At 36.9% G+C, this 27,132-nt stretch overlaps 1 protein-coding gene across 1 annotated transcript in view; it reads right to left on the bottom strand.

Moving 5' to 3' along the window:
• The window catches only part of SEC24A (SEC24 homolog A, COPII coat complex component), a 65,548-nt gene that overhangs the window by 25,382 nt on the left and 13,034 nt on the right, over positions 1-27,132 (bottom strand). Inside the window, exons 2-11 of the mRNA XM_011224518.3 lie at positions 17,591-18,082; positions 12,562-12,732; positions 10,364-10,441; positions 9,617-9,777; positions 9,167-9,339; positions 8,219-8,321; positions 6,896-7,022; positions 4,756-4,865; positions 3,010-3,122; positions 1,152-1,270 (exon numbers count right to left, since the gene is read on the bottom strand). Coding sequence (XP_011222820.2) covers positions 1,152-1,270; positions 3,010-3,122; positions 4,756-4,865; positions 6,896-7,022; positions 8,219-8,321; positions 9,167-9,339; positions 9,617-9,777; positions 10,364-10,441; positions 12,562-12,732; positions 17,591-18,082 — 1,647 coding nt within the window. The remainder of the gene's footprint in view (positions 1-1,151; positions 1,271-3,009; positions 3,123-4,755; positions 4,866-6,895; positions 7,023-8,218; positions 8,322-9,166; positions 9,340-9,616; positions 9,778-10,363; positions 10,442-12,561; positions 12,733-17,590; positions 18,083-27,132) is intronic.

Raw genomic sequence — 27,132 nt, 5'->3', positions numbered from 1 at the left:
TTTTTTTTAAGATTTTCAATTTTTTTTTTTTTTAAAAGGTGCTCCCTCTCTCCTTTTCAATATGCTTTAAGGTGAGGGTCCAACTTCATTCTTTTGCATATTTACCTTTCCCAGGACCATTTGTTGAAAAGACTGTCTTCTCCCCATTGAATAGTCTTGGTATCCTTGTCAAAAACCAGTTCAGCACAGGGATGCATGGGTGGCTCAGTTGGTTAAGCGTCCAACTCTTGATTTTAGCTCAGGTCATGATCTCAGGGTTGTGGGATCGAGCCCCATGTCAGGCCCCACACTAGGCGTGGAGACTGCTTGGGATTCTCTCTCTCCCCCTCTGCACCCCCCACCCCCGGACTTATGTCTGCACTCTTCCTCCCTCTTAAAAAAAAAAAAAATCAGGGGGCGCCTGGGTGGCCCAGAGCTTAGCCGTCTGCCTTCGGCTCAGGGCGTGATCCCGGTGTTATGGGATCGAGCCCCATGTCGGGCTCCTCTGCTGTGAGCCTGCTTCTTCCTCTCCCACTCCCCCTGCTTGTGTTCCCTCTCTCGCTGGCTGTCTCTATCTCTGTCTAATAAATAAATAAAATCTTTAAAAAAAAAAAAATCAGGGGCCCCTGGATGGCTCAGTCAGTTAAGCAACCAACGCTTCGACTCAGGTCATGATCCCGGGGTCCTGGGATTGAGCCCCACGTTGCACTCTCTGTACAGTGGGGAGCCTGCTTCTCCCTCTCCCTCCTGCTCTGCCTACTTGTGTTCTCTCTGTCAAATAAATAAATAAAATCTTTAAAAAAAAATCAGTTCAGCATATATGTGAAGGTTCATTCCTAGGCCCTCTATTCTATTCCATTACTCTTCTATGTCTCTCTTCAAATACTTTTTGAATGAATGAATGAGAAGGGAAAAAGAAACCTACATTTAATCTGAGTTTGAACATTAACTTGTTTTTGTTGCCTCAAAATTCACTTTACCTCCATTACTGTTTTCTCTTCTGTAAAAATGAGGGATTAATAAAGAACTCTTACAATTCCAATACGCTCATGATTTTATACTCAAGGTCTTTTTCCTCAATATAGTACAGTCATATATACACCATACATACATACATAATGTCAAATAAAACTCCTAAGGCATTTCAATAATTTTAAGTATATATTATATACCTTCAATATCTGAAACGATTAGCATCTGAGGTTGAGAGAGACCTTCTTGAAGACTGTAGAAGTGGATTGTACTATCAAATGTAATGAAGCCAATTTTTGTCCTAGTGTTGCCAGGAAGCCTACAAACAAATTCAGAAAAGTATTGCAGCAAGTTTTTCCATATACGTATATATATATAAATACCTGCGAAGAGTTAACATATAAAGGACTACTCTTGTATTATGAAAATTGTCCCCAAATAAATGCTTAATCTGCCCAATGTTTAATTAGCATGAAACAGACCCTACTCAAAGTGAAAACATTATGCATAAACCAAACAATCAACAAGACACTGCAATAATACAGCAATCCAAAACTCACTACACCTATATAAAGTTACATAAATCACATGGGAAGTGGTATATAAAAAAATACTTGAAAGTACATACAAACCTTTTCATGTTGTTATAGCGAACTTTGTAGATGATTTTAATTTAACAAAAACAGCTCAAAAATTACCATTTAGCAACTCTAAAATACAATATATGTGTGTATAAGTATGTTTGAGCCCAACATAGGGTCTGAACTTACGACCCTGAGATCAACACCTGAGCTGAGATCAAGAGTTGGACACTTAGGGGCGCCTGGGTGGCACAGCGATTAAGCATCTGCCTTCGGCTCAGGGCGTGATCCCGGCGTTCTGGGATCGAGCCCCACGTCAGGCTCCTCCGCCATGAGCCTGCTTCTTCCTCTCCCACTCCCCCTGCTTGTGTTCCCTCTCTCGCTGGCTGTATCTATCTCTGTCAAATAAATAAACAAAATCTTAAAAAAAAAAAAAAAGCATTAAAAAAAAAAAAGAGTTGGACACTTAACCAACTGAGCCACCCATGTGCCCCTAAAATATAATATAAATTAAGNCATTAAAAAAAAAAAAAGAGTTGGACACTTAACCAACTGAGCCACCCATGTGCCCCTAAAATATAATATAAATTAAGGTACTGCACATCTTTTAAAAAGTTTACCCAAATCTCTTCTTATATTGTTCAACTTAAGAGCAGCAAAAGTATTTGTCTTATAGAACTTAAATATGTGGACCTACAGTTTCTTAAGGAGAGAGACTAGTTTTCGTTTTTGTTGTTCATTAAAATACAAATGCTGGCAAGAACAAGGAGGATCCTTCCGCCCAGGTGAGGGACTTAGCCCATTTCTGATAAGATCTGGTCCTTCACATTCTTCCAAACCACACAAGAACACTATATTTCATTACACTGAAAAGTCATGCTAGCTTTTATAAGTTACACTAAGTATCTAAGAACCATTTAAAGTACAGATATTTTAAGAGACTTAATAGATATGAAAACTGAATGCAACATGTACACACTGTTTGGATTCTTATTTCAACAAACCTACAATAAAGACATTTCTGACACAACCAAAACCAAAAATTGAACCAGGTATAAAATCATATTATGGAATTACTGCTAATTTTGTTTGGCGTGAGACCTTTATCTTAGGGTTAAAAATAATTGCAATTATTTATAGGTAAGAAGATATGCTGACTGAGATTTGAGTGAAAATACTCAAGGGGAAAACAAGTGTTTGTGTATGGGAGGGATTAGATGAAACAAGAACAGATGAACACTAAAAATGTTGAAATTGAGGGATGGGTACTTGGAAGTTCCTACATTCTTTCTACTTACACCATATTTAAAATTTTTCCATAATAAAAAGTTAAAATAAATTTATGTTTCTCAGAGAGAGTGAGGCCTGAAATTAACAAACCAATTTAAATGGACATTTAGAACATAATTATATAGCATTTTTTGTATTTTGAAACTACTTATTCATTTTGCAAACACTACCAGTTTCAAATACTTACAAATCCAGATTGTCCAACAAACTCTGGCAAACTGAATTCAAGTATCCAGTTTCAACTGCATTGTGAGATACATCAAATACAAAGAGGTACACTGGAGGCTGAGGTGGTCGTAACTGAAGAAAAGACATTAAAGACATTTAACAGGATTAAATCTAAACTTACCATCCGTCCAATCCACCTACAATAAAACAATAAACATTATTTACAGATTAAATGGAGACTACTAATAAATAATAATGGGTTAAGAAAATAATACAGAAATAATAGGAATTTTAAAAATATGCAAAACTATATTATATTGTTGTCAGATGCAAAGTTAGAAAAAGAAAAATGAAGATGTGATTGCCCTAAGTCAGAACAGTTTTTCTCTAGGACAAGGAGAGAAAACGTAGTCAGAGGGCTTCAAGGAGTACTGGCAGTCTTCAATTTCTGACGGGCATGGTGCTAACACAGGCATTTATAATTATTTGGTAACTTACACATTTGTTTTATAGACTTTTCCATATGTACACTATATTTCACAATTTAGGGAAATTACAATTGTGAAAGTGACAAATCAAGTTAGCCTGAGCTGCTTCCTTAACCAACGCATTTTAGTCAAGATCCATAAAAATGTACAACTATATTTTATAATTCCAAACTCAAAGATTTGCCCTCAATTCAGTAAAAAGCATCAAATAACCATGTTGAGAAGTGGACATGTAGTGTACTAATTTTTTTTTTTGAGTGTACTAACTTTTATATTTTTTGCACAGACCTCTTGCCGAATTCATAGCATCTGTCACCAAAGAGATAAGCAAAGAAGGAGCAAAACATCTCACAACAGGCAAGTTTACAAATTTAAAGGAAGTCAGTTTTGCAAAACCTGGAAGATAAAAGACACCCCAGGAGCCCAATACAAAAGAACAAATGCTACTTCTGATTTTTTGGCTTTAATTTAACAAAGAGACAGCCACACTAGGGAAAACTATTACCTACCATTTAAGTGTCACAAAACTGTCTTCTACACTGAACTTTTCTGCGGTGAAAAGAAAATGAACCCTCATAATTTCTATTTCCCATTGCTGCCCAGAAAGAAATTACCCCACAAAAACATAACAAGGTAAAATAAAATATAAAAAGTTGATGTTAAGTCTTATCTTCATATTCCCTTTATTTAGAGGCAATTACGGCATGGTGAAAGAGTAACCAAATCAAAAGGCACATATTTTTATGCAAGGTCTCCCACTTACTTAAAAGATATTTGGCAAGTCACTTAACCTAAGTCTGTTTTCACATCTGTAAAACAGGATTAACAGCATTCACCTAGCTTAATTCAGACAGTTGTTTGTGATGATCAAAAATATCTAAGTGCTTTATAAAATGTAAAGTGCTAATGAAACGTTAGGCATAATTATTATTTTAAAAATGCAAGACCTCAGATACTCATACAAGGGTGTAACAGTACTTGCAAGAGAATGTTTATCACAGCATTATTAGAAGAAGAAAACTGGAATGTGACTTAAAAGTAAATATGATCCTGGTATTACAATGCGAATTTCTGGATTGATGCGCAAGAAACATAGGTGAAATTTTACATATACTTTTACTTTTCAGATTTACCCTTATATATTAATTAACTACATTTATGATGAACAAGTATAACTTCTAAAATTTAAAAACATAAAATTTTGTTAAAAGATGCTACAATGTTTTATTTAAAGCGTAGTGTTAAATAAATACGCTACATAAAAAATGAAAGCTTACCATGTATTCTGAAGGAGCCATAAACTCAATAGTAGCATTTTGAACTTCAGGTCTTCTGTGAGGTTCTCCATAGACTCTAGTCAAAGGGTTGTACATGAATTCCTCAGGAACTATAAGTCAACAACATACAATGATAAAATGAAAGGATTAAGTTTGATATATCTTGCATTTAGCTGTTTTCTAATTTTGAGGATTTATAGATAAGCCAATATAGACTAAATACTGAAGGATAAATATACTTTGCTTGAGTTCAAGTTTTCCCACACTCAATGGCACTAAGTATGTCTTGCTTTTATAGCCCCAATCACGGCGATTTTACTCTTCCTACTTTCTAATATACTCTTTGTCTTAATTCTTGCTAAAGTGCTTTCCCTAAAACAGCTTGAAAGGACGATAAAAATTCATTAAATACCAATTATTATCTTAAATGTGAGACTAAATTTTGTCTTAAATTTCATTATGGTACACAAATATTAACATTTGCCACAAAATGTACAGACTGTGGCTGCCCCTATAAAGCTATGGTAAAAATACTTTACAAGCTAAAGCTAAAAGCTTAATGGTTCAGTGACTTCCATTAATTAATGAGGCCTTTATGGAACATCAGTTACCCACCACTTGTAATACACTAGTGCTCAAAGAGTATTTTCTAAATTATCATTGCACCTGTCTTCCTATTAACTGTTTAGAAATTCAAAATCCTGGGGCGCCTGGGTGGCTCAGTCGTTAAGCGTCTGCCTTCGGCTCAGGGCATGATCCTGGCATTCTGGGATCGAGCCCCACATCAGGCTCCTCTGCTGGGAGCCTGCTTCTTCCTCTCCCACTCCCCTTGCTTGTGTTCCCTCTCTCGCTGGCTGTCTCTCTCTCTCTGCCAAATAAATAAATAAAATCTTTAAAAAAAAAAAAAAGAAAGAAAGAAATTCAAAATCCTACATATGTTAAAGGGTAAGCCATAGTTCATGAAATGGTCTGGGCTGCATACTAAAGCCACTTCTACCTTTATTATAATTTTGTTTCACATACTGAAGCATATATACATAAGATTTTGAAGGCATACAAAACACTATACATACATTTTCTAAATTATTAGAGTAAAAATTATGTTCTTACTCCATGCTCACTCTACTTGTAAAAAAAACGTTAAGAATGGTTTTTTAAAAATCTCTTAGGGGCGCCTGGGTGGTGCAGTCGTTAAGCGTCTGCCTTCGGCACAGGGCATGATCCTGGCATTCTGGGATCGAGTCCCACATCGGGCTCCTCGGCTGGGAGCCTGCTTCTTCCTTCCCACTCTCCCTGCTTGTGTTCCCTCTCTCGCTGGCTGTCTCTATCTCTGTCAAATAAATAAATAAAATCTTTAAAAAAAAAAATCTCTTAAATTCTCTATTTCCCAATGCCAGATGAAATTTCCTTTCAAACAGAGACCAGTTTTCTTTTTATTCTTTTTAAATTTTTTAAAGTAAGCTCTATGTCCAACGTGGGGCTTGAACTCACTGACCCCAAAATAAGAGTCACATGCTCCGCCGACTGAGCTAGCCAGGTACCCAGAGACCTAAGTTTCAATGTGGATATCAGCATACCCTTTTTCTTCCCTAATCCTAATAAAGTGCTATCGGTTAGATAATATTCCTTAAACATAGACTGTAAGCAGCTTCTGAAAGATCTCCTCTTCCTCAATTACTGAAAAAAACTACATTCAACTAACCTTCTAGCACTGCCCACCTCCCTTCATACAGCAGTGAATGAAGCTAATGGCAGCTATTCTGTGGACTTATTTTCTCTCACCCTAGAGAAAAGGCATGGGACAATTTCTAAATAAAAATATTTCTTAAATTACAGGCTTAAATAATACCATGAAATAGGCCATTTATTATATACCAAATATAATAAATGTAAAAAAGTGGTATCAGAGTATTATATCTTTGTTCAAAAAGTATGTAATTATTTATATACACACACACACACACAAACATACATATGTGTATGTATCTATAAATGTATAGAAAGAAGTTAACAGAAGTTATCTCTGAGAGGAAGGATTACAGGTAAGACAGGGTTTTTTTTTTTTTAATTTCACATTTGTATTATCTGCTTTCCCTACAACATAAACTGAAATTTGTAAATGTTTTTAAAAAAAACATACCATCATTGACTCGGTAACATAAGTTACACTTCCATCTCCTTTGATCCAGAAAGCTGACAAAAGGGTTGATATATGTCCTGCAGGAGCGGCATCTCACAATTGTACTGGAGGTAACCACAGGCAATTGCTAAAAAAAAACCAGAACTAATTTTTTAAAGGCAGTGATCATCACATCTAAAGGCCAAATACTAAATCATACTTTTCAAGTAACTTCCAGGATACTATAATTTTGGAGAAAAAAACCAAGGGTAAAAAGATGTGTCCAAACTGTCACACAAAAAAATTATGTAGCTAAAATGTATTGATTTTAAAAACTACTATTTTTCTTCAGAAATATTCTCATTAAATCCTGCCTTTGAGAAAGTATTTATTTTCTCATTAAACATTTATATTATAAAACCAACATGGTAAATATCCAATGTATTTTTGAGATGGATGGTAAAGTAAGGATCGACACTCTAAGACCAATGAAATGACCGAGTAAATTATTAGGAATTTTCTTCATCTTCCATTAAGAGGCTTACTAAGTTCTCATTAAAGAACTGTCATAAAGTAAGGTAAGGGTAAATTATATGTAAGTATTCAATTAAACTTTGCAATTATGCTCCTATTTAAAGTTTATAGTACATATTAGAAGTTCTAGTCTTAATATAAATTTGTTTTGGGATAGTCACTTATGTACTGAACCTCTCAAGGGTATGTCAAGGTCCCAGAGCCTTATGACAAAAGTGGAAGGGCTTCTTTCTTTTTCCCCTTTGAGCGGAAGAAACAGTTTCTTTCTAAAGCAACAAATTCATTACAAGAATGGCAGAACTGGGAGACTGGGTACATTATTTCAAACGGGCAAATAATTTATAACTTTTTTTTTAAGAATTTATTTATTTATTTATTTGACAGAGAGAGACAGCCAGTGAGAGAGGGAACACAAGCAGGGGGAGTGGGAGAGGAAGAAGCAGGCTCCTAGCGGAGGAGCCTGATGTGGGGCTCGATCCCATAACGCCGGGATCACGCCCTGAGCCGAAGGCAGATGCTTAACGACTGAGCCACCCAGGCGCCCCAATTTATAACTTTTTAAAATAGCACGGTTCATTTATTTATTTTCTTTCAGTATCTCTTGAATTTTTCAAAAATAGGCTTATTCAACCTCATTTTGAAGTGTATGGTAATAAAAGTGATGGCTGAATTACAAAGGAACCTGTCAATGGTCAAATTCCTAAAGATAGCACAGATAAATTCTACATGTGATTCTTGCACTACTGTAGAAAATTCCTCACCACCAAGATAATTTTCCATTAGACATTTACTTTCATTAGTGAAACATACCACTAGGTCTTTGAAAGGATGAAGCAGCAGTCCCAAAGGAAGTTTGGCTTTATTCAGTAAGGCCTGAGTCTGAGGGATGCTCGTCAGCGTACATCGAAATAACCTATATCAAAGTAAAAACCATGTATCATAAAAAAAGAATCATGTGTCAATTGTTGCTATGATTATTTTTGGACAAAAAGAAGACGTGAAAGGTAGACATTTTAACAGTGGATCAAATTACAAAGAAACTTTTCAACAGACCCTCTCAAATTTTATCTCCTTAAATATTTAAGTTCTATTCAGAAAAAGAGGCTGGACAGTTACAACCCAGTATTATATAACTAAAATACAGTCTTTTCTTGGCTTGGCTTGTGCATAGGACAGTCCAGACTAACAAATGACTTATTTTTCTTTATATAAATCCAGATTACACTGGAATTAAAAGGTGATGACACAAATGTACAAACGCAAGTTTAAGTTTATTAATGAAAAGATCAGTTCTGTTGAAGGTTCTAAAAAGACCATTTAAAAATAACAAAATTCAATTTATCAGAAAGTCATCACCACATATATTTAAACTAATCCATTTTAAGGGACAAATGAGTTATTATGTTTGTTATGAAAAATAATTTAAAATGAGAGCAAATAAAGGATTATGTAGAATCAAATCCCCATACACTGGACTTTAAAAAAAATAATGTATTCACCACAATGATAATGAGCGTCATAGTCCCATTACAGCTGATAAGAGCAGTCATCGCTTAGAAGTTACAACCCTATTTTTTGAGTTAGAATATTTCAAATATCAAGTAAGCAATTAACAAAGTTCTTTTTCCTGCATGCAAAACTATTTTCATAAATTAATGTTTGTACTGCTTGTTCATAATACATGAAGCTCCAAAAAAAAATCCAAAACTTTTAGAATAAAATGTCATTCTTAGTAAGAAACACTATTTGAAGTCTTACTCTGGGTTGCAATTGAGTTTCTGGATATCTTCATGCAAATTTGGAACAGGAGGCTGCAAAGGTGTTGCTGGAAGCATGTTTCTTTCTTGAAGAAGATTGATAACTCTTAGCCCCTCTGGATGTAGACTTAATCCACTCATGCTTGCAGTTAAATGATTAGCACCTAAGGGAGTCTAAACATACATAATTTCAAAATAAGTAGCCTTTAAAATGTTTTCACTTGAAAACAGTATGTAAGGACTTGGTTAATTTTGCTCTAATTAACAAAACTAATCTAGATTTCCTGGTCAATTTTTTCGGTTCTGGGGATATATAATAAAACAAGTCTATGGACTATCCATTATTTTAATTGGTTAAAAGTATTAATTACACCTTCCTAAAACTTTTATGTCTACACAGTTTAAATCAAGAGATGGAAAACTGGTTTAAAAAAAAAAAAAAAAAGGTTACCTGAGTAAAGCCCTGTGGCCCACTTGAGTAATTCAGGGAAGAGGGTGGCATTCCAGTTGTACTAGGTGGTGCTGTGTTCTGATAACCAGGTGGTAAGGAGGGATATGAATACCCAACACTTCGGCTCATTGTGGGATTCTTGTTAGTATGCTGTGGTGTTGCTAGAAACAAGGTAACTTTTAAGTTCTATTTTATACTCCAGAATACTTTAAATAAACACATATATCCATTTAATTATGCCTCTAAAATCCTTTGGGTAATTTAATACTTTCATTTATCAAATTTGCAAAATAAACACTACTAACAAAGTAATAGCAATGATTAAAATCTAGTTAATGTAGACTATAACCAGAAACACATAAAAATAAGTTTGTATGAAAAAAATTAGCTTGGTATGGGTTAATTTACTTTTATATCATTTACTAAACCTTATACTCAGACTAAAATTCTAATTCAAAACATCAATGAAAGAATATTAATGTTCAACTGATTAAATATATTTAAATATATTTAATTGATAAAAATACTCTATAGCCAGAGCATAATAATAAAGCCCATGATCCCAATCCTGAAAGGAAAAAAAAAAAAATCTAAAGGAAAGGAGATAAAAAATGCTACCATGAGGTATTGCTATGTGACATGAGTATGAAGTTTTCTTCACTGTTTCCTATAATGAACACATACTAAAACAAAACAAAAACACACAAACACACAAAAAAACAAAAAACAACTTTCATAGCATCTCACCCAAGAAGCCACCGCCTTCAATTTCATCATAACTATTGTGAACCACCAAAGATCCATTATTGGTATTTGATGTAATACCTAAAAAGGAAGTTTATTAATAATATTTAAACTAGAACAATTATTACAATTTCTGAAAAATTTGAACACTAATGTCTAAAATTTAAGATAACTTTCCAAATACTTTAACCCCAGGAAAAATGCAAATGTTGAAATAAAAATTTCAAATAATGCACATTTTTAAATTTACAAAATACATAAAAGTTTTTTAAAATTTTACAAACTTCTGGGGCGCCTGGGTGGCACAGCGGTTGAGCGTCTGCCTTCGGCTCAGGGCGTGATCCCGGCGTTATGGGATCGAGCCCCACATCAGGCTCCTCTGCTATGAGCCTGCTTCTTCCTCTCCCACTCCCCCTGCTTGTGTTCCCTCTCTCGCTGGCTGTTTCTATCTCTGTCAAATAAATAAATAAATAAATAAATAAATCAAAAAAAAATTTTACAAACTTCTAAAACGGATGGTCCTTTGTGCAGTTTAAAATTATATACTATATGGGGCGCCTGGGTGGCATAGCGGTTAAGCGTTTGCCTTCGGCTCAGGGCATGATCCTGGCGTTATGGGATCGAGCCCCACATCAGGCTCCTCCGCTGTGAGCCTGCTTCTTCCTCTCCCACTCCCCCTGCTTGTGTTCCCTCTCTCGCTGGCTGTCTCTATCTCTGTNTGGCTGTCTCTGTCTCTGTCAAATAAATTAAAAAAAAAAAATCTTTAAAATTATATACTACATGAAAGATTTCAGCAGTTGAGACAGCATTAAAAACCTCTAAAGAGCAGTACACACTGAAAAAAAGTCACCAAAATGAATACTATTTAAAGAGAAAATAAATTATGAGGATAAAAATACTTTTTCTTTTTCAAAATAAGGAACAGAGTGGAATCTAGAATTAATTTGAAGCTGATATAAGTTAATAGAATGATTGCTTTATTCCAGGGAACAGCTACTAAAATAAAACAAAAATCTTAACTTGCTTTCCCTCCAATTTAAAGAATTAAAGATAAATGCCAGGGACATCTGCTATGAAGAATTAAAATCTATTTCTAGGTACCTCTACTATTTATGAGCTCTAAGTCAGGGATAGAAGAAACTAAAATTAGTGAATAGCATCAACTTCTAGCTTCTAAGTACAAGGATGCTAACTTTAATAGTCATTTTTAACACCATATAGGTTAGTTTAATAGTTGATAAATCAGTTAATTTCTTTCCAGTTCTCAAGACCACCATGACTTTAAACAAGAACTGATATAGAAAACCTCAGTAAAACTGTTTGTAAAAGTAAACAAAAACATTGGGCATATTTTTAGTTGGTTAAAAACGCAAATTGTTTATTATAGCTTGATTTTCAAAGTTATAATGTGCAAACAGTGGGACATTATCATTTTGTTACTCGTTTTAACACCATTCTTTTCAAACTATTCACAGGTTATATAATACTAAATATAATACTAAAAAATATAATACTAAATAAGTATAATACTATATCATAATAAAAAAGGAAATGCTAGAAGAAAAAACAAAAATATTGATTGTATTCAATAGTAGGATATGGTCAGCGGATTTTTCCTTCCTGTTTTCCTATTTCCACATTTTGCTGCATTGGTTAGGTTATTGCTAAAATCAATTTCTTACTCGACAAAATATACTGTTTAAACTAATAAACTTGTATTTTAAAGTTATATCTGAAGACAATGCTTTAAAACATTTTATTGTTTATATACAACTTCAAAATGCTTGCATATTTTACTTTTTATTTAGGTTGATAAATATTTGTTAGCATTTATAATAATACCAGAACATGGAAAAGAGCCAACATATTAAAAGGACAGTTCTAACACCACGCCCAGAAAAGCAGAAATTCTCCTCCTACCTTCCTCTGCCAAAAGGTACCTAACTTTAGAGCCATGATTGTTAAAATCTGCCCAGCAACAAAAGAAGTTAACAGCAGTAGCTTCCAAATGCGAGGCCCAATACAGGGCAGCAGAATTCCAAGGAGCTTTTTTTAAACTTTAAATGCCTGAAGGCCTTCCTTAACTGAAACAACTAAATTTTCTGGAAAAAATATTATCCGAATGCAAGGAATTCAAGTAATATTCATCCTTCCACCCCGGGTCAAAACTTTAGGATCTGACTTGGTTTTGCCTTGCTTACCTTCTTGGCTGACAGCTGAATTAAATGAGGGCTGGGGCACAGCTCTTTGTGATGACTTCTGAGGAGTGAGTGCCCTCACTGGAGGTAGTCCTCCAGTTGGAGGGGGCCCAAGAGGAGCTCCTGGTTGGAAAGTGGCAGGCAGAGGTGGGTTCACTAAAGGGGGTGCAGAACCTATAGAAACATCAGTTTTTCACAAGTCACTTAAGAACTAAGAAATAGGACAAAACAGTCCTTTACCAAATATGAGTAACTTCCAAATTTACATTTTTAGTTAAAATTACTAAGAAATTACCAGAAATATGTTACCTGCTCAGGTTTCTGACTTTTTAATTTATATGCATGCTTTATACATTTACAAGTCTCTTTTCCATGCTTCTTATTTGTCAATTATTAAAGTAGCATCAAATCACCTATAGGGTACATACAATGACCTGTTTATTAATTTTTATTAACTGGTCACAAGGTTCAACAAGGCCATGTCAAATATTCTAACAGAAATTAACGTGAATAAATGTTATTAATGGTCTATTAATATAGTCCATTCAATTAACATTAATTAGGTTGACAGCTTTCTAAATTACAAACTAGGGGCGCCTGGGTGGCTCAGTCAGTTGAGTGACCAACTCTTGGTTTTGTCTTGAGTCATAATCTCAGGGTCGTGGAATCGAGCCCCACATGGGGTTCTGTGATGAGCTCTGGAGCCTGCTTAAGGTTCTCTCTCTCTCTCTTCCTCTGTCCCACTCCCCTGCTCACCAATGCTCTCTCAGAAAAAAAAAAAAAAGAAAGAAAGAAAAAAGGGAAGGAAGGGAGGGAGGAATGGAGGAAGGAAACAAAGAAAAGAAAAAAGAACATTCCCTAGGATTAAAAATCAGGAAAGGATACAGAGTTAATGTATATACTTTATTAAAACACTGATATCTGAGAAGTTGAACACTACCCATCAAACTAAACTAAGAATGACATGGTAACTGTCCTTGTATCTATCAGTATCTTGCTGCCTTGTTTTCACCAGTTTTCTATCAGGACAGTAACATGATGAGTGTGAAAACATTATCAGTTACTTTTGGGGAAATTCTCTGTGATATCAGAAGTTCCAGGGGTGCCTGGGTGGCTCAGGGCATGATCCTGGCATTCTGGGATCGAGCCCCACATCAGGCTCCTCCGCTGGGAGCCTGCTTCATCCTCTACCACTCCCCCTGCTTGTGTTCCCTCTCTTGCTGCCTGTCTCTCTCTCTCTCTGTCAAATAAATAAATAAAATCTTAAAAAAAAAAAGTTCCAAAACCCATAACTACCTGCTCATTCTCATTTGACAAAGTATTTTATCTACTAAAATACTATTGATAAATATGTGATTTAATTTTTCATTCTAGAATTTTTAATCCTCTGAATTTGTAAGTGAAATAGATAATAAATGAATTTTACTTATATTTTACCTGCATTTGTAAAACCTTGTGATTTTTATAAGGGAATAAAGATACCCAGGTATGAACATTTTCAATGCTTCTTCAATACTGTTCAACTCTCCAGGGCCAAAATGAAAAATGATCGTTATTACTGAACCTTATAGCTCCCAACAAGACAAATCACTGCCCTGTTGACAACTGAAGTTAAAGATTACTGCCATTTAACTCCCTTATCAAGGAAGCACTGACACATACCCATGGCAAAACAGACAAGTCAAAAGAACAAAAGGACAAGGTACACTACCAACTCAGCATGAGCAAGATTATATGATACATCTGGCCACAAAGGTGTAACAACCTAATGTTTAACAAAATACAAGTAAGCTTACAGAGATTTTTCACAGGTTTAAGAAAAAAAAAACTGAAACCATAACATGCTACATTTCATAAAGTAGACATTTTTTCAAGCTGAATAACTTTTTCTTTTCTAAGTAGGCTACAAGCCCAGTGTGAAGCCTAACAGAGCTTGAACTCATGACCCTGAGATCAAGACCTGAGCTGAGACAGAGTCAGATGCGTAACCGAGTGAGCCACCCAGGTGCCCCTCAAGTTGAATAATTCTTATTTGTAACATTAATAGCTAGAGTTTTAGAACCTGCCCTCTGAGATCCCTAAAGCAAATGTAAGGATGTTAAAAGATGGCTTATCAGGAAAAAAAAGTCAGATCTGGCTCCTGGGTGGCTCAGTCAGTTAAGCGTCTGCCTTTGGCTCAGGTCCTGATCCCAGGGTCCTGGGAGAGAGCCCCCTAACCAGGCTCTCTGCTCAGCGGGGAGTCTGCTTCTCCCTCTGACCCCTCCCCCACCGCTCATGCTTCCATGCTCTCTCTGAAATAAATAAAATCTTTTAAAAAGGGGGGGGAAGTCAGAGAAATTTAATACATGGACTCAAAATTTAGTATAACCTAGATACAGTTTTGAGATCGGATAATCAGGCACCTACTACCAATGAAGAGTTAAAAAAAATGAAGGTTGGGGCGCCTGGGTGGCACAGTCGTTAAGCGTCTGCCTTCGCTCAGGGCGTGATCCCAGCGTTCTGGGATCTGGGATCACGCCCCACATCAGGCTTCTCCGCTGGGAGCCTGCTTCTTCCTCTCCCACTCCCCCTGCGTGTTCCCTCTCTCACTGGCTGTCTCTCTCTGTCAAATAAATAAATAAAATCTTTAAAAAAAAAAAATGAAGGTAAAAAAAGAGGAATTTATTTAGAAGTATCTAAGAAAAAAACAGGGTAGTCATATATTTATTTAAGGTTCATTTTCTTAGTTTATGTATCTTTCTTCCCCCTTCTTTTATATGAGAAACTTTGTAAGTTTTGTCACTTACTTATGTCTCTTTCACCACATATGTGGTACAGCCCTCTACCCAAGGGCTTGTGATAGCCAAAAAATTTTCAGATTATTGATGAGGTGCTTTTTAATGAGAAGCTACACCTACTCTTAAATAGCTTTTAAACAGCAGCTTTTCCCAAACTATTTTCTTATGGCTTTGGGCAAAGTATTCAAGCCTTATTTCTTATCTGTAAAAGAGACTATTGTGAAGATTAAATAAGATACCACATATAAAAGTTTGGCAAAGTGCTGGAAAATAAAAACATTCAATAACTGTTACCTATAATTACCAATAATGAGATGAAAATTCATAAATTTCAGGTGACTGATGCCCACTCATGGTGCCAAATGAAAAAGAATAAAAGTAACCAGATGGATCTCAATTTTAAAATTGCAGATCAGAAGCTTTCTACAAAGAAACCAAATTTCTAGAAGCAACTTTAACCTTTATAGGCCGTAATGCAAAATGTATTCACTGGAGACAATAACTGATCAGAAGCTAAGAAAAATAGTTTCAGCAGTTGAAATATATGTAGTATACAGAAATACATATACAAGGTAACTATTGATACTATTACTTCATTTGGAAGCTTTTACTAGTTCATTTCCTTGAGGATGTTGGCTGAACAGAATCAACCTGCAGATCTCAATACAGAATTTTAAATTCTTTTCCAAGTAACACTATTAATTTTGTTAGGTGTAAAAGACACTAATTTTGAGAGCTAAATAGAACAGTGAAATGGTTAAAGGAACTTACTTGTAAACCAGATACAATCAAAGTTTGATATACAAACTGATGTACAAAATCCACACAATCCCAATCAAAATCCCAGGTGCCTTCTTTGCAAAAATTGACAAGCTAATCCTAAAATTCTTATGGAAATGCCAAGGGACCCAGAAGAGCCACAACAAACTTGATAAAGAAAAACAAAGTTGGAGGGGCACCTAGGTGGCTCAGTCTGTTAAGCACCTGACTTCAGCTCAGGTCATGATCTCGGGGGCTCTGGTATGGAGCCCTGCGTGGGGCTCCCTGCTCATGGGGAGTCTGCTTCTCCCTTTCTCTTTGCCCCTCTCCCCTGCTCATGTTCTCTCTGTCTCTCTCTCAAGTAAGTAAATAAGATCTTTTAAAAAAAAAGAAAGAAAGAAAGAAAGAAAGAAAGAAAGAAAGAAAGAAAGAAAGAAAGAAAGAAAAAGTTGGAAGAGTCATACTTCCCAAATTCAAGGCTTACTACAAACCTACAGTAATCAAGTTGTTTGGTACTGGTATAAAGATAAAGATCAATAGAAAAGAATTCAGAGTCCAACAATAAACCCTTATATTTATGATCAATTGATTTTCAATAAGGGTGCCAACACCATTCAATGAAAGAAAGAACAGTCTTTCCATCAAATAGTCCTGGGACAAATGTATATCCACATGCACAAGAATGAAGTTGAACCCCTACCTCAAACTATACACAAAAATTAACTCCAGGGGCGCCTGGGTGGCACAGTGGTTAAGCGTCTGCCTTCGGCTCAGGGCGTGATCCCAGCGTTACGGGATCGAGCCCCACGTCAGGCTCCTCTGCTGGGAGCCTGCTTCTTCCTCTCCCACTCCCCCTGCTTGTGTTCCCTCTCTCACTGATTGTCTCTATCTCTATCAAATAAATAAATAAAATCTTTAAAAAAAAAATTAACTCCAAATTGGTCAAAAACCTAAATATGAGAGATAAAACTATAAAACTCTTACAAGAAAAGATAAATATAAATCTCTGCCCACTGCTTTCTGACTGCAGTTCTGCTAATAATACTCCTCACTACAAAAGTTATTGGCTGTTCTGACCTGCCCCTCCGGGATCCTACAGTTTCTGGGGACCAAAACTGTCGAAGCCATAACAAAAAGATAACCCAAGCCTCAGATCAAGACCAAAAAGAGACCATAGGGATTGAGCTTCTTAAAATGGAACCCAGTTAATAAAAGTAATGGCAAGTCCTTAAGGAAGTGGTTCTGCATGCATACCTGGATGCCCTAAAATATCATGGGTGACTCAAAGAAACACAGAGGATACCTTCAAATGAAAGAAGCAAACCCATGATTTTAAGGTTAGAGAAGTAACTTATTTAAGGATTTAAAGATTAACAATGATTTAGAAAACGAACAGTCCTCCATTTGGTTTTAAGTCTTGAAATACTAATTATAACATCTAAACAGGCAAAATTTTCCCATTTCTACATAGTAAGCACTCTTATTAAGAACTCTACCTGATTTTATGAAGTTGTTTTGAAGTGAAGGATCTCCAGAAGAAACATATTGATGACTTGTCAAATTTGTATTCCCAGATACAGTTGGTTGGGATGATGCACGAGGGCAATTGTTTGTCTGTGATCCTGTGGATGGATAGTTATATTGCCAATTCAAAGGGGTCTGTACGTTGGCTCCAGGAAGAAAGCTACCAGAAGGCATTGGTGTAGCAGCTGGGTTCTGAGAAATAGGTACTGGCATTCGGGGAACAGGACCACTGTGAAGTGAAGGTGTCACTGGATTAGAAGCCACAGGTGGTCTATAAAGAGTCTGCCCAGGTCCCTGATAATTACTTAATGGAGAAGCAGTCTGAGAACCACCATAATTAGACTGTCCAGAGACTGGATTCAATGTTTTTGCTGGTATTAGATGAGAGTAGGATCCCAGAAGCTGAGAACTGTATCCTTGGTTCGCTGACACTTGTGAAGACATCAGTGCATTTTGGACAGGACCTTCCAATAAGAGGAGGAAAAATTAGTCTTGCAAACAAAGCAATAAAAATACTTTAAGAAATACAGTAAAACACATGGTACTCTTACAATTCAACAATAAAAAGACAAATAGCCCAATTTAAAAATAAAGAAAAGATTCATTCAAATATATTTCCAAAGAGATATACAAATGGCCAATAAGCACATGCAAAAACACTAAACATTATTAATCATTAGAGAAATGCAAATCAAAACCACAATGAGATGGCACTCACAGCAAGTAGGATGACTAAAATGAAAAAGTCGGTAAACATTTTAGTGTTAATAAGAATGTGGAGAAACTGGGGGTGCCTGGGTGGCACAGCGGTTGGGCGTCTGCCTTGGGCTCAGGGTGTGATCCCGGCATTGCGGGATCAAGCCCCACATCAGGCTCTTCCGCTGTGAGCCTGCTTCTTCCTCTCCCACTCCCCCTGCTTGTGTTCCCTCTCTTGGCTGGCTGTCTCTATCTCTGTCGAATAAAAAAAAAAAAAAAATTAAAAAAAATTAAAAAAAAAAAAGAATGTGGAGAAACTGGAACCCTCACACGTTGCTAATAGAAGTGTAAAATGGTGCAACTACAGTGGAAAACAGTTTGGCAGTTCCTCAAAGTATTAAGCATAGTTATATAATCCAGCAATTCCACTCTTACCCTACACAAAAACACATGCACAAATGTTCATAACATCATTATTCATAATTGCCAAAAAGTACAAACAACCCAGATGTCCATCAACTGATAAAGAGATAAACAAAAGGGCATATCTATACGATGGGATATTATCTGGTCATAAAAAGGAATGAAATATTGATGACATTTTACAACACAGATAAACCTTGAAAACATTATACTGAGTGGAAGATGCTAGTTACAAAAGAGCATATGTTGTATGATTCATTTATATAAAATGTCCAGAACAGCAAAATCCACAGACACAGAGGTAGATCTGTGGTTGCAGGGGCTGGAAGGAGGAGGGAATGGGGAGTAACTGCCAATAGGAATAGGGTTTCTTTGAGGGATTATAAAAATATTATAACCATCACTACTTACAAAACTCTGTGAATACACTAAAATCACTGAATTGTACATTTTAAAGCTGTTATAAAAAAATCCCTAGAACTACCACTTCTACTCAGGAATATACTGTTATTCCTGTGGCTAAAATGAGACAATAAAAGGAAACAGATAAATACTTTTTTAAAAAGGTTTTATTTATTTTAGAGCAAGCAAGTACGAGCACAAGCCAGGAGGAAGGGTAGAGGGAGAAGGAGAAGCAGACTCCCCACTGAGCAGGGAGCCATGCAGGGCTCAAGCCCAGGACCCTGAGATCATGACCTGAGCCAAAGGCAAATGCTTAACTGAGCCAGCCAGGCGACCCAAGATAAATATTTTTTAAAAGATAGCACTGAGTGGCTCAGTCAGTAGAGTGTGTACCTCTTTTTTTTTTTTTAAAGATTTTATTTATTTATTCATTGGACAGAGATAGAGACATCCAGCGAGAGAGGGAACACAAGCAGGGGGAGTGGGAGAGGAAGAAGCAGGCTCACAGCGGAAGAGCCTGATGTGGGGCTCGATCCCACAACGCCGGGATCACGCCCTGAGCCGAAGGCAGACGCCCAACCGCTGTGCCACCCAGGCGCCCCCTTTTTTTTTTTAAGATTTTATTTATTTATTTATCTGAGAGAGAGGGAGGGAAAGAGAGAAGGAGAACAAGGAGGAGTAGAGGGAGAGGGACAAACAGATTCTGTGCTGAGCTTGGAGCCATAACTGGAGCCCAATCTCATGACTCTGAGATCATGACCTGAACGGAAATCAAGAGCTGGACGCTTAACTGACTGAGCCACCCAGGCGCCCCAGGCCCTCTTTAAATATTTATGTATAATGAAGACCCTCATCTTTGAGTTTAATAAATGCATATGGTAAAGTTACTGTCAACTGACATCAGTTACTCCATTTAACGGCCAAAGATCTTCATAAACAAGCTATTCAATTTCCTACTCCTTTTCCTCTCTGCTCAGCTCCAGTCCCACCCACCTGAATGTTTCTTCAACAAGCTTAAATAATGCTCCTACCATAGGGCTCTTCACTTTTTACTCTGCCAAGAATGCTCTTCCTCCAGATAATCTCACTCAATGTCTTTACTCAGGTCTCTCTTCGATAATCTCAAAGAAGCACTACCTGAACACTGTAATTCAAATAGCACCTCTCTCATTCGCTTCACCTCTGACCCTGCTTTATTTTTCTTTCTAGTGTTAAAATGACACTATGTTATTTATTTATAGTCTCTCCACCTCACTGTAACATATGGCCCATGAAGATAGGGACTTTATTTGGAGAAATATGAGAATCAACTGTAATAAAAGCTAGCTTCAAATGCTACAGTATTCACCTGATGGGATCCCTTAAAGGTAAAAAATATATATATTCCATGATATGGCACCATGTTGGATATTCTTAAAAGCAAGACTTTTAAATAAACTAAGGATGCCTGGATAGCTCAGTCGGTTAAGCAGTCCACTCCTGATTTCAGCTCAGGTCATGACCCCAGGGTCATGAGAACAAGCCCCACATGGCGCTCCACACTGAGTGTGGAGCCTGCTTAAGATTTTCTCTCTCTCCTTCTGCTCCTCCCCTCGCTCGCACTCTAAAGAAATCAATAAATAAAATCTAAATTAATAAATAAGCTAAAAAGCAAAGTAGTCCCTTTCCTGAAAAATTCAGTCCTACAAGACGTGGGGGTGGGGAGGAAGTGTAAGCATCCACATCGGAGGGAAGGTAGAATAGAATGAGAGCCCGGCAGCAGCAACAGTGGGAGAATGGTTACACACAGGAGAACTGATCAAATAAATACATACAGGATAATGGAAGCAAGACCTCTCACTCTCTGAGAAGGGAGTCACAAATATGGAAAGGGGAAAACTAGAAAGAACCTAACGATGGCGGGTCTGCATTGGAAGTTACAGCTGAAACTCATGGATTTCAATATATGTATCAATAGGTAGTTTCCCTAATTCTGTCTGCTGAGACTGGTAGCAGAGACATTCTAATAGCTCCGATCACATCTAGAACAATATCTTGGTTTCTAAATACTTTTCTCTCCACGAAAAGGAATCATGGCTGATCCCTGAGCTTAGAAAGTACAAGACGAGCCTTCAATATCTTATTGTGCCAGAAGTCAAAGAAGTACCCAAGAACGATAATACAAGAAAACAGAGAAGACAGTTTGAAGGGCACTCAAAGGGCAAATCTGAGATAACATAAACTCAAAATAAACAATAGTAATAGTGGATTATAACCCACTGAATAAACAGTCCATACCAATATAAATTAATGAATTAAAAGTCTAACAAGGAATGAAATATTTATATAGTCTCTATCAGTGATTTTTTTTTTTTAAGTAGGCGCCATGCCCAGCCTGGAGAACAACATAGGGCTCAAACTCACAACCCTGAGATCAAGACCTGAACTGAAATCAAGAGTCAGATGCCTGGGGGCGCCTGGGTGGCTCAGTCGTTAAGCGTCTGCCTTTGGTTCAGGGCATGATCTCAGCGTTCTGGGATTGAGCCCCACGTCAGGTTCATCCTCCGGGAGCCTCTTCCTCTCCCACTCCTCCTGCTTGTGTTCCCCCTCTCACTGGCTGTCTCTCTGTCAAATAAATAAATAAATAATCTTAAAAAAAAAAAAAAAGAGTCAGATGCCTGGAGTGCCTGGGTGGCTCAGTTGGTTAAATGTCTGTCTTCAGCTCAGGTCATGATCTCAGGGTCCTGGGACTGAGCCCCGCATCAGACTCCCTGGTCAGCAAGGAGTGTGCTTGTCCCTCTCCCTACCCATACCCCACTCATAATCTGTCTCGCTCAAATAAATAAACAATATCTTACAAAAAAAAAAAAAAAGGATCAGATGCTTAACTGTCTGAGCCACCCAAGTGCCCCTAAATAGTCTCAAAGTACATCCCCACATAATACTTACTAATTACAAAATGAAGAAGAGCAGCTTCACTGTGGAGAAGCTTTGCACTTAGGTGATCAAAGTGAACATCATCAATAATGAGAAAAAATGAAATCATGTATCACATGATAGGCTGCAATGAGAATACATCATCTCTACTTTAATACTCCTGCTATAGTGCATAATCTGAATCTAATCATGATGAAATAGCAGACAAACCCAAACTGAAGGACATACTACAAAATAATTGGCTTGTAATTTTCAAAAGCATCTGGGTCATGAAAGTCAATGAAAGACTGAGGAACTGTTCCAAACTGAAGAGCACTAACAAGGCACAATAATTACATGCTAAATGTGATTCTGGATGGATTCTTTTGCTAGAAAGGGTTTTACTGTGACAACTGGTGAAACTTGAATGCGGTCTGAGGATCAATAAAAACAATGCATTAATGTTAATTTCCTAATTGTGATAGTATATCACGGTTATTTAGGAAAACTTCATTATTTGTAGGAATTTTTTTTTTAAGATTTTATTTATTCATTTGACAGAGAGAGAGAGACAGCCAGGGAGAGAGGGAACATAAGCAGGGGGAGTGGGAGAGGAAGAAGCAGGCTCCCAGCGGAGGAGCCTGATGCGGGGCTCAATCCCAGAATGCCGGGATCACACCCTGAGCCAAAGGCAGACGATTAACGACTTAGCCACCCAGGTGCCCCTATTTGTAGGAAATTTAAACAAACTAAAGTATCCGGAAGTGATGGGACATTATGTCAGCAACTTACTCCCAAATGGTTCAGGAAAAAAGTTTATTGTAATGTACTTGCATGTTGTCTATGAATTTATTGTCCCAAAATAAAATGTTTAAAGCAACACTAAGTAGTAAGTTATATTGTAGAGACTACAGAAAGCATGCACCTCCTCAATAAGAAAGGCTAGTAAGGGGGCGCCTGGGTGGCACAGCGGTTAAGAGTCTGCCTTCGGCTCAGGGCGTGATCCCGGCGTTGTGGGATCGAGCCCCACATCAGGCTCCTCTGCTATGAGCCTGCTTCTTCCTCTCCCACTCCCTGCTTGTGTTCCCTCTCTCACTGGCTGTCTCTATCTCTGTCTAATGAATAAATAAAATCTTTAAAAAAAAAAAAAGAAAGCTTATTAAGAACTTAGTGGCTTCCAAATACAGCATCTTAGCCAGACTCAAAGTGTGGTATATCAAACAACTTAAAAACAAGTAAAACTCTTGTTTTTCTGGGAAGCTGTTCTAATAATGTTAACAACACTGATGTCAAAGGTGAATATGAAAAATCATAATTTCAAACCTACTAGGATGGCTATATCTAATCAGAGGCAGACAATAACAAGGGTTGATAAAGGTGTGGGAAAATTGGAAACTCTAATACATTGCTAGTGGGAATGTAAAATGCTGCAGTCACTTTGAAAAAGTTTAGCAGTTTCTAAAAATATTAAACATAGATGGGGTGCCTGGGTGGCACAGCTGCTTGAGCATCCAACTCTTGGTTTCTGCTCAGGTCGTGATCTCAGGATGGTAAGACAGAGTCCTGCGTCTGGCTCCATGCTGAGCCCGGTCTGTTTGGGTTTCTCCCTCCCTCTCCTTCTGCCCCTCCACCCACCTCAAGTGTGCTCTCTAAGGTAAATACATAAATCTTTAAGAACAAAGAAATTAGGGGCGCCTGGGTAGCGCAGTCATTAAGCATCTGCCTTCTGCTCAGGGCATGATCCCAGCGTTCCGGGATCGAGTCCTTCATCGGGCTCCTCCACTGGGAGCCTGCTTCTTCCTCTCCCACTCCCCTGCTGTGTTCCCTCTCTCACTGGCTGTCTCTCTGTCACATAAATAAATAAAATCTTAAAAAAAAGAAATTAAATAGAAATACCTATAGTCCATCAATTCCACTCCAAAATTTATACACAAGAAAACTGAAAACACATGTCTGTACAGAAACTTGCACATGAAAATTCATAGCAGCATGATTCGTGATAGCCAAAAAGTGAAAACAATCCAAATGTCTACTAACTCATTAATGGTTAAACAAAATGGCATGTATCTGCACAATGGAATATTATTTGGTCATAAAAGAAATGAAGTACTGATACATGCTAAGTGGATGAACCTTGAAGATAATATGTTAACTTAAAGAATCCAATCACAAAAGACCGCATAGTATATGATTCCATTTATATGAATGTCCAATATAGGCATATAAGCAATACAGGCATACAGAGATAGAAAGTAGATTACTGGTTGCCTATGTAGGGGCCAAGGGCAGGTTGCCTCAAAATGTACAATACCATGCTGATTATTTCAAATTAACGCTACTTAAAAAACAGCTTGCACAAGGACACTCAGGACCTCTTCTGTCCCCCCGAAAGCAGAAAATAAATCTCCCATGTGAAAGGTACCCTCCTTATACCAGGGAGTCAAAAGACATCCTATCACCAGAGGTAGGGAATTTAGAGCCAAGAAGGCTTTATAAATAAACCTTGTTAATTTTTATTAATTTACTACCCCAGGCCAAATTCCATTTAGAATTCCTTGTTAATTGAAGCTCTCAACGTTAAGTTTTGTCCTGTCAATTTCTCAACAGATTTATTGTCTCTGCCTAAAAAGTGTAAAAGTACCTGCGCCTTGGTCATTTCTTTAGGTCTCAATTTCATTATTGGGCCTCCCTGCACATGTAATTAAACTTCGTTTTTTTCTATTAATCTGATGTAAATTTAATTCTTAGTCCACCTAGAAAACCTCAGATAGAGGAAGACTTCTACCTCACCCTCACAGGGACACATGAAGAGGGACTGCTAATGGATTCAGGGTTTGGGGGGGGTGATGAAAATGTTTTAAAATTCATTGTGGGGGCACCTGGGTGGCTCAGTCAGCTAGGCGTCCAACTCTTGATCTCAGCTCAGGTCTTGATCTGAGGGTTGTGAGTTCAAACCCTCTGCTGGGCTCCACAGTAGGTGGGGAGCTTACTTAAAAACAAACAAACAAACAAATAAATAAAATATCAGGTGTCATGATGAATATACTGAAAACCACTGACTTGTATACTTTAAATGGGGGAACTGTATAGTGTGTGAATTATCTCTCAATAAACCTGTTTTTCAAAGTGGCTTAAACAAGAAAAAAAAAAGGTAGAAATATCCCAGATGTCTATCAACAAATGAATGAATAAATAACGGGGTATTTTCATGCAATGAAGTGCTTTTGGCAATAAAAATAAAGTACGATCCATGCTACATCATGGATGAACCTTGAAAACATTATGCTAAAAGGAAGGCAAAAAAAATTAATTAAAAATAAAATTTAAATAAAATTTAGGGGCGCCTGGGTGGCACAGCGGTTAAGCGTCTGCCTTCGGCTCAGGGCGTGATCCCGGCGTTGCCGGATCGAGCCCCACATCAGGCTCTTCTGCTATGAGCCTGCTTCTTCCTCTCCCACTCCCTCTGCTTGTGTTCCCTCTCTCGCTGGCTGTCTCTTTATCTCTCTGTCAAATAAATAAATAAAATCTTTTAAAAAAATAAATAAATAAATAAATAAATAAAATTTAAAAATAAATAAAAAGAGAAAGGCAGTCACAAAAGACCATATATTGTATGATTCCACTAATAAGAATGTCCAGTAGGCAAATCTATAAGAGAAGGGGGACAGGGACTCACTGCTAATGGGGTTGGGATTTCTTTTAGGGGTGATAAAAATGTTCTAAAACTCAATTGTGGCAATGGTGGCACAACTTTGTGAATATACTAAACAGTACTCAAGTGTAAACTTTAAATGAGTTAAGTGAATGACAGATTAATTATAACCCAAAAATCTGTTTTTAAAAATAAAGAAGAATAAATTATACAATTTAAGTAATAGTTACCTCTGGTTGAGAAAAAAGGGATATGATAAGAGACAACGGTTTCAGAGGTACCGGTTAAACTCTGTTAAACTAATGGTGAGCACACAGGAGTTCATTTTATTATTTCCCTTTAAACTGCACATATGTAGGGCACCTAGCTGGCTCAGTCAGTAGAAATGCGACTCTTAATGTCGGGGTCCTGAGTTTAAGCCCCACATTGGGTGTAGAGATTACTTTAAAAATAAATAAACTATACATATGTGTTTTATATAAATTGTATATGTGTTTCACAATAAACATTTTAAAATCAAAAAGTACATTAAAGAGTTTAAATGGAATGATTTCGTAAGTATAGAAACAGAAAATTAATGTTTCTAATATATAGTATTTAATTTTTCCTCACATATGTATCTTTTAAATACAAAGTTTAAAGATGCATGTGTTAGTAAAATAAAACACTACATATTACAAATAATAACTTGGTTATTTCGTACACATCTCTAAAATTTCATACTTTCAAGTAGCTGGAAAGAACTAGAGAAGGGAAAATCTTTTCACTGGGAAATAGAGAAATGCCTTTCGGGGGGGTCACTTAAAGCCTATATAGTATTTCATCCCACGGGACACCAAAATATCATCTTAACTTCTTTGGGCACAAAACAAAATCCGTCTCACCCATAGAGTCTGGCACCATCCTGGCTCAAACATTTGATTTGGCTCCCTCTTACTTAACTGCCAAATTAAAAATTAGGGCATTATAGGTCAGAAATTTTAAAAACTGCCACAATCATACATATCTTTTCAAACAAGAAAATAAAACAAAATAAACAAACAAAAATACTGGGACCAGAGGAACAGTTAAATAAATCCATTCAATCCTGGCTTTTACCAAGTGCACTGTCTCCACTGAGAACACTGAGAACAGTTCAGGTTAATTTCTGGACCTTTCTATTTTCATTTAGGGTTTTTGTTTTTTTTTTTAATTGATCCCTGTCTGAAGACACTGAAAAAAGCAATCCATTTATAAATGTGTATATGCCAGGGTAATCCAATGGAAAAGTATTTAAAGTATTCAAATGGTGACTCAGACCTAGAATTATTTTAAGACCAAAAAAAAAAAAAAAAAAGCCAGAGAGGAAAGGCCACACTATTCAATGGTACCACCAATGAGAAGTCACCAATGGGAATGCTAAATATACATGGAAAGCAGCTAAACAGGGTGACTATCTGACCACAT

The sequence above is a fragment of the Ailuropoda melanoleuca genome, chromosome 3 (assembly GCF_002007445.2).
Source record: "Ailuropoda melanoleuca isolate Jingjing chromosome 3, ASM200744v2, whole genome shotgun sequence".
Classification (NCBI taxonomy): domain Eukaryota; kingdom Metazoa; phylum Chordata; class Mammalia; order Carnivora; family Ursidae; genus Ailuropoda; species Ailuropoda melanoleuca.
The sequence above is the reverse complement of the archived record's forward strand: the minus strand, read 5'-3'. Positions and strand labels throughout refer to the sequence as shown.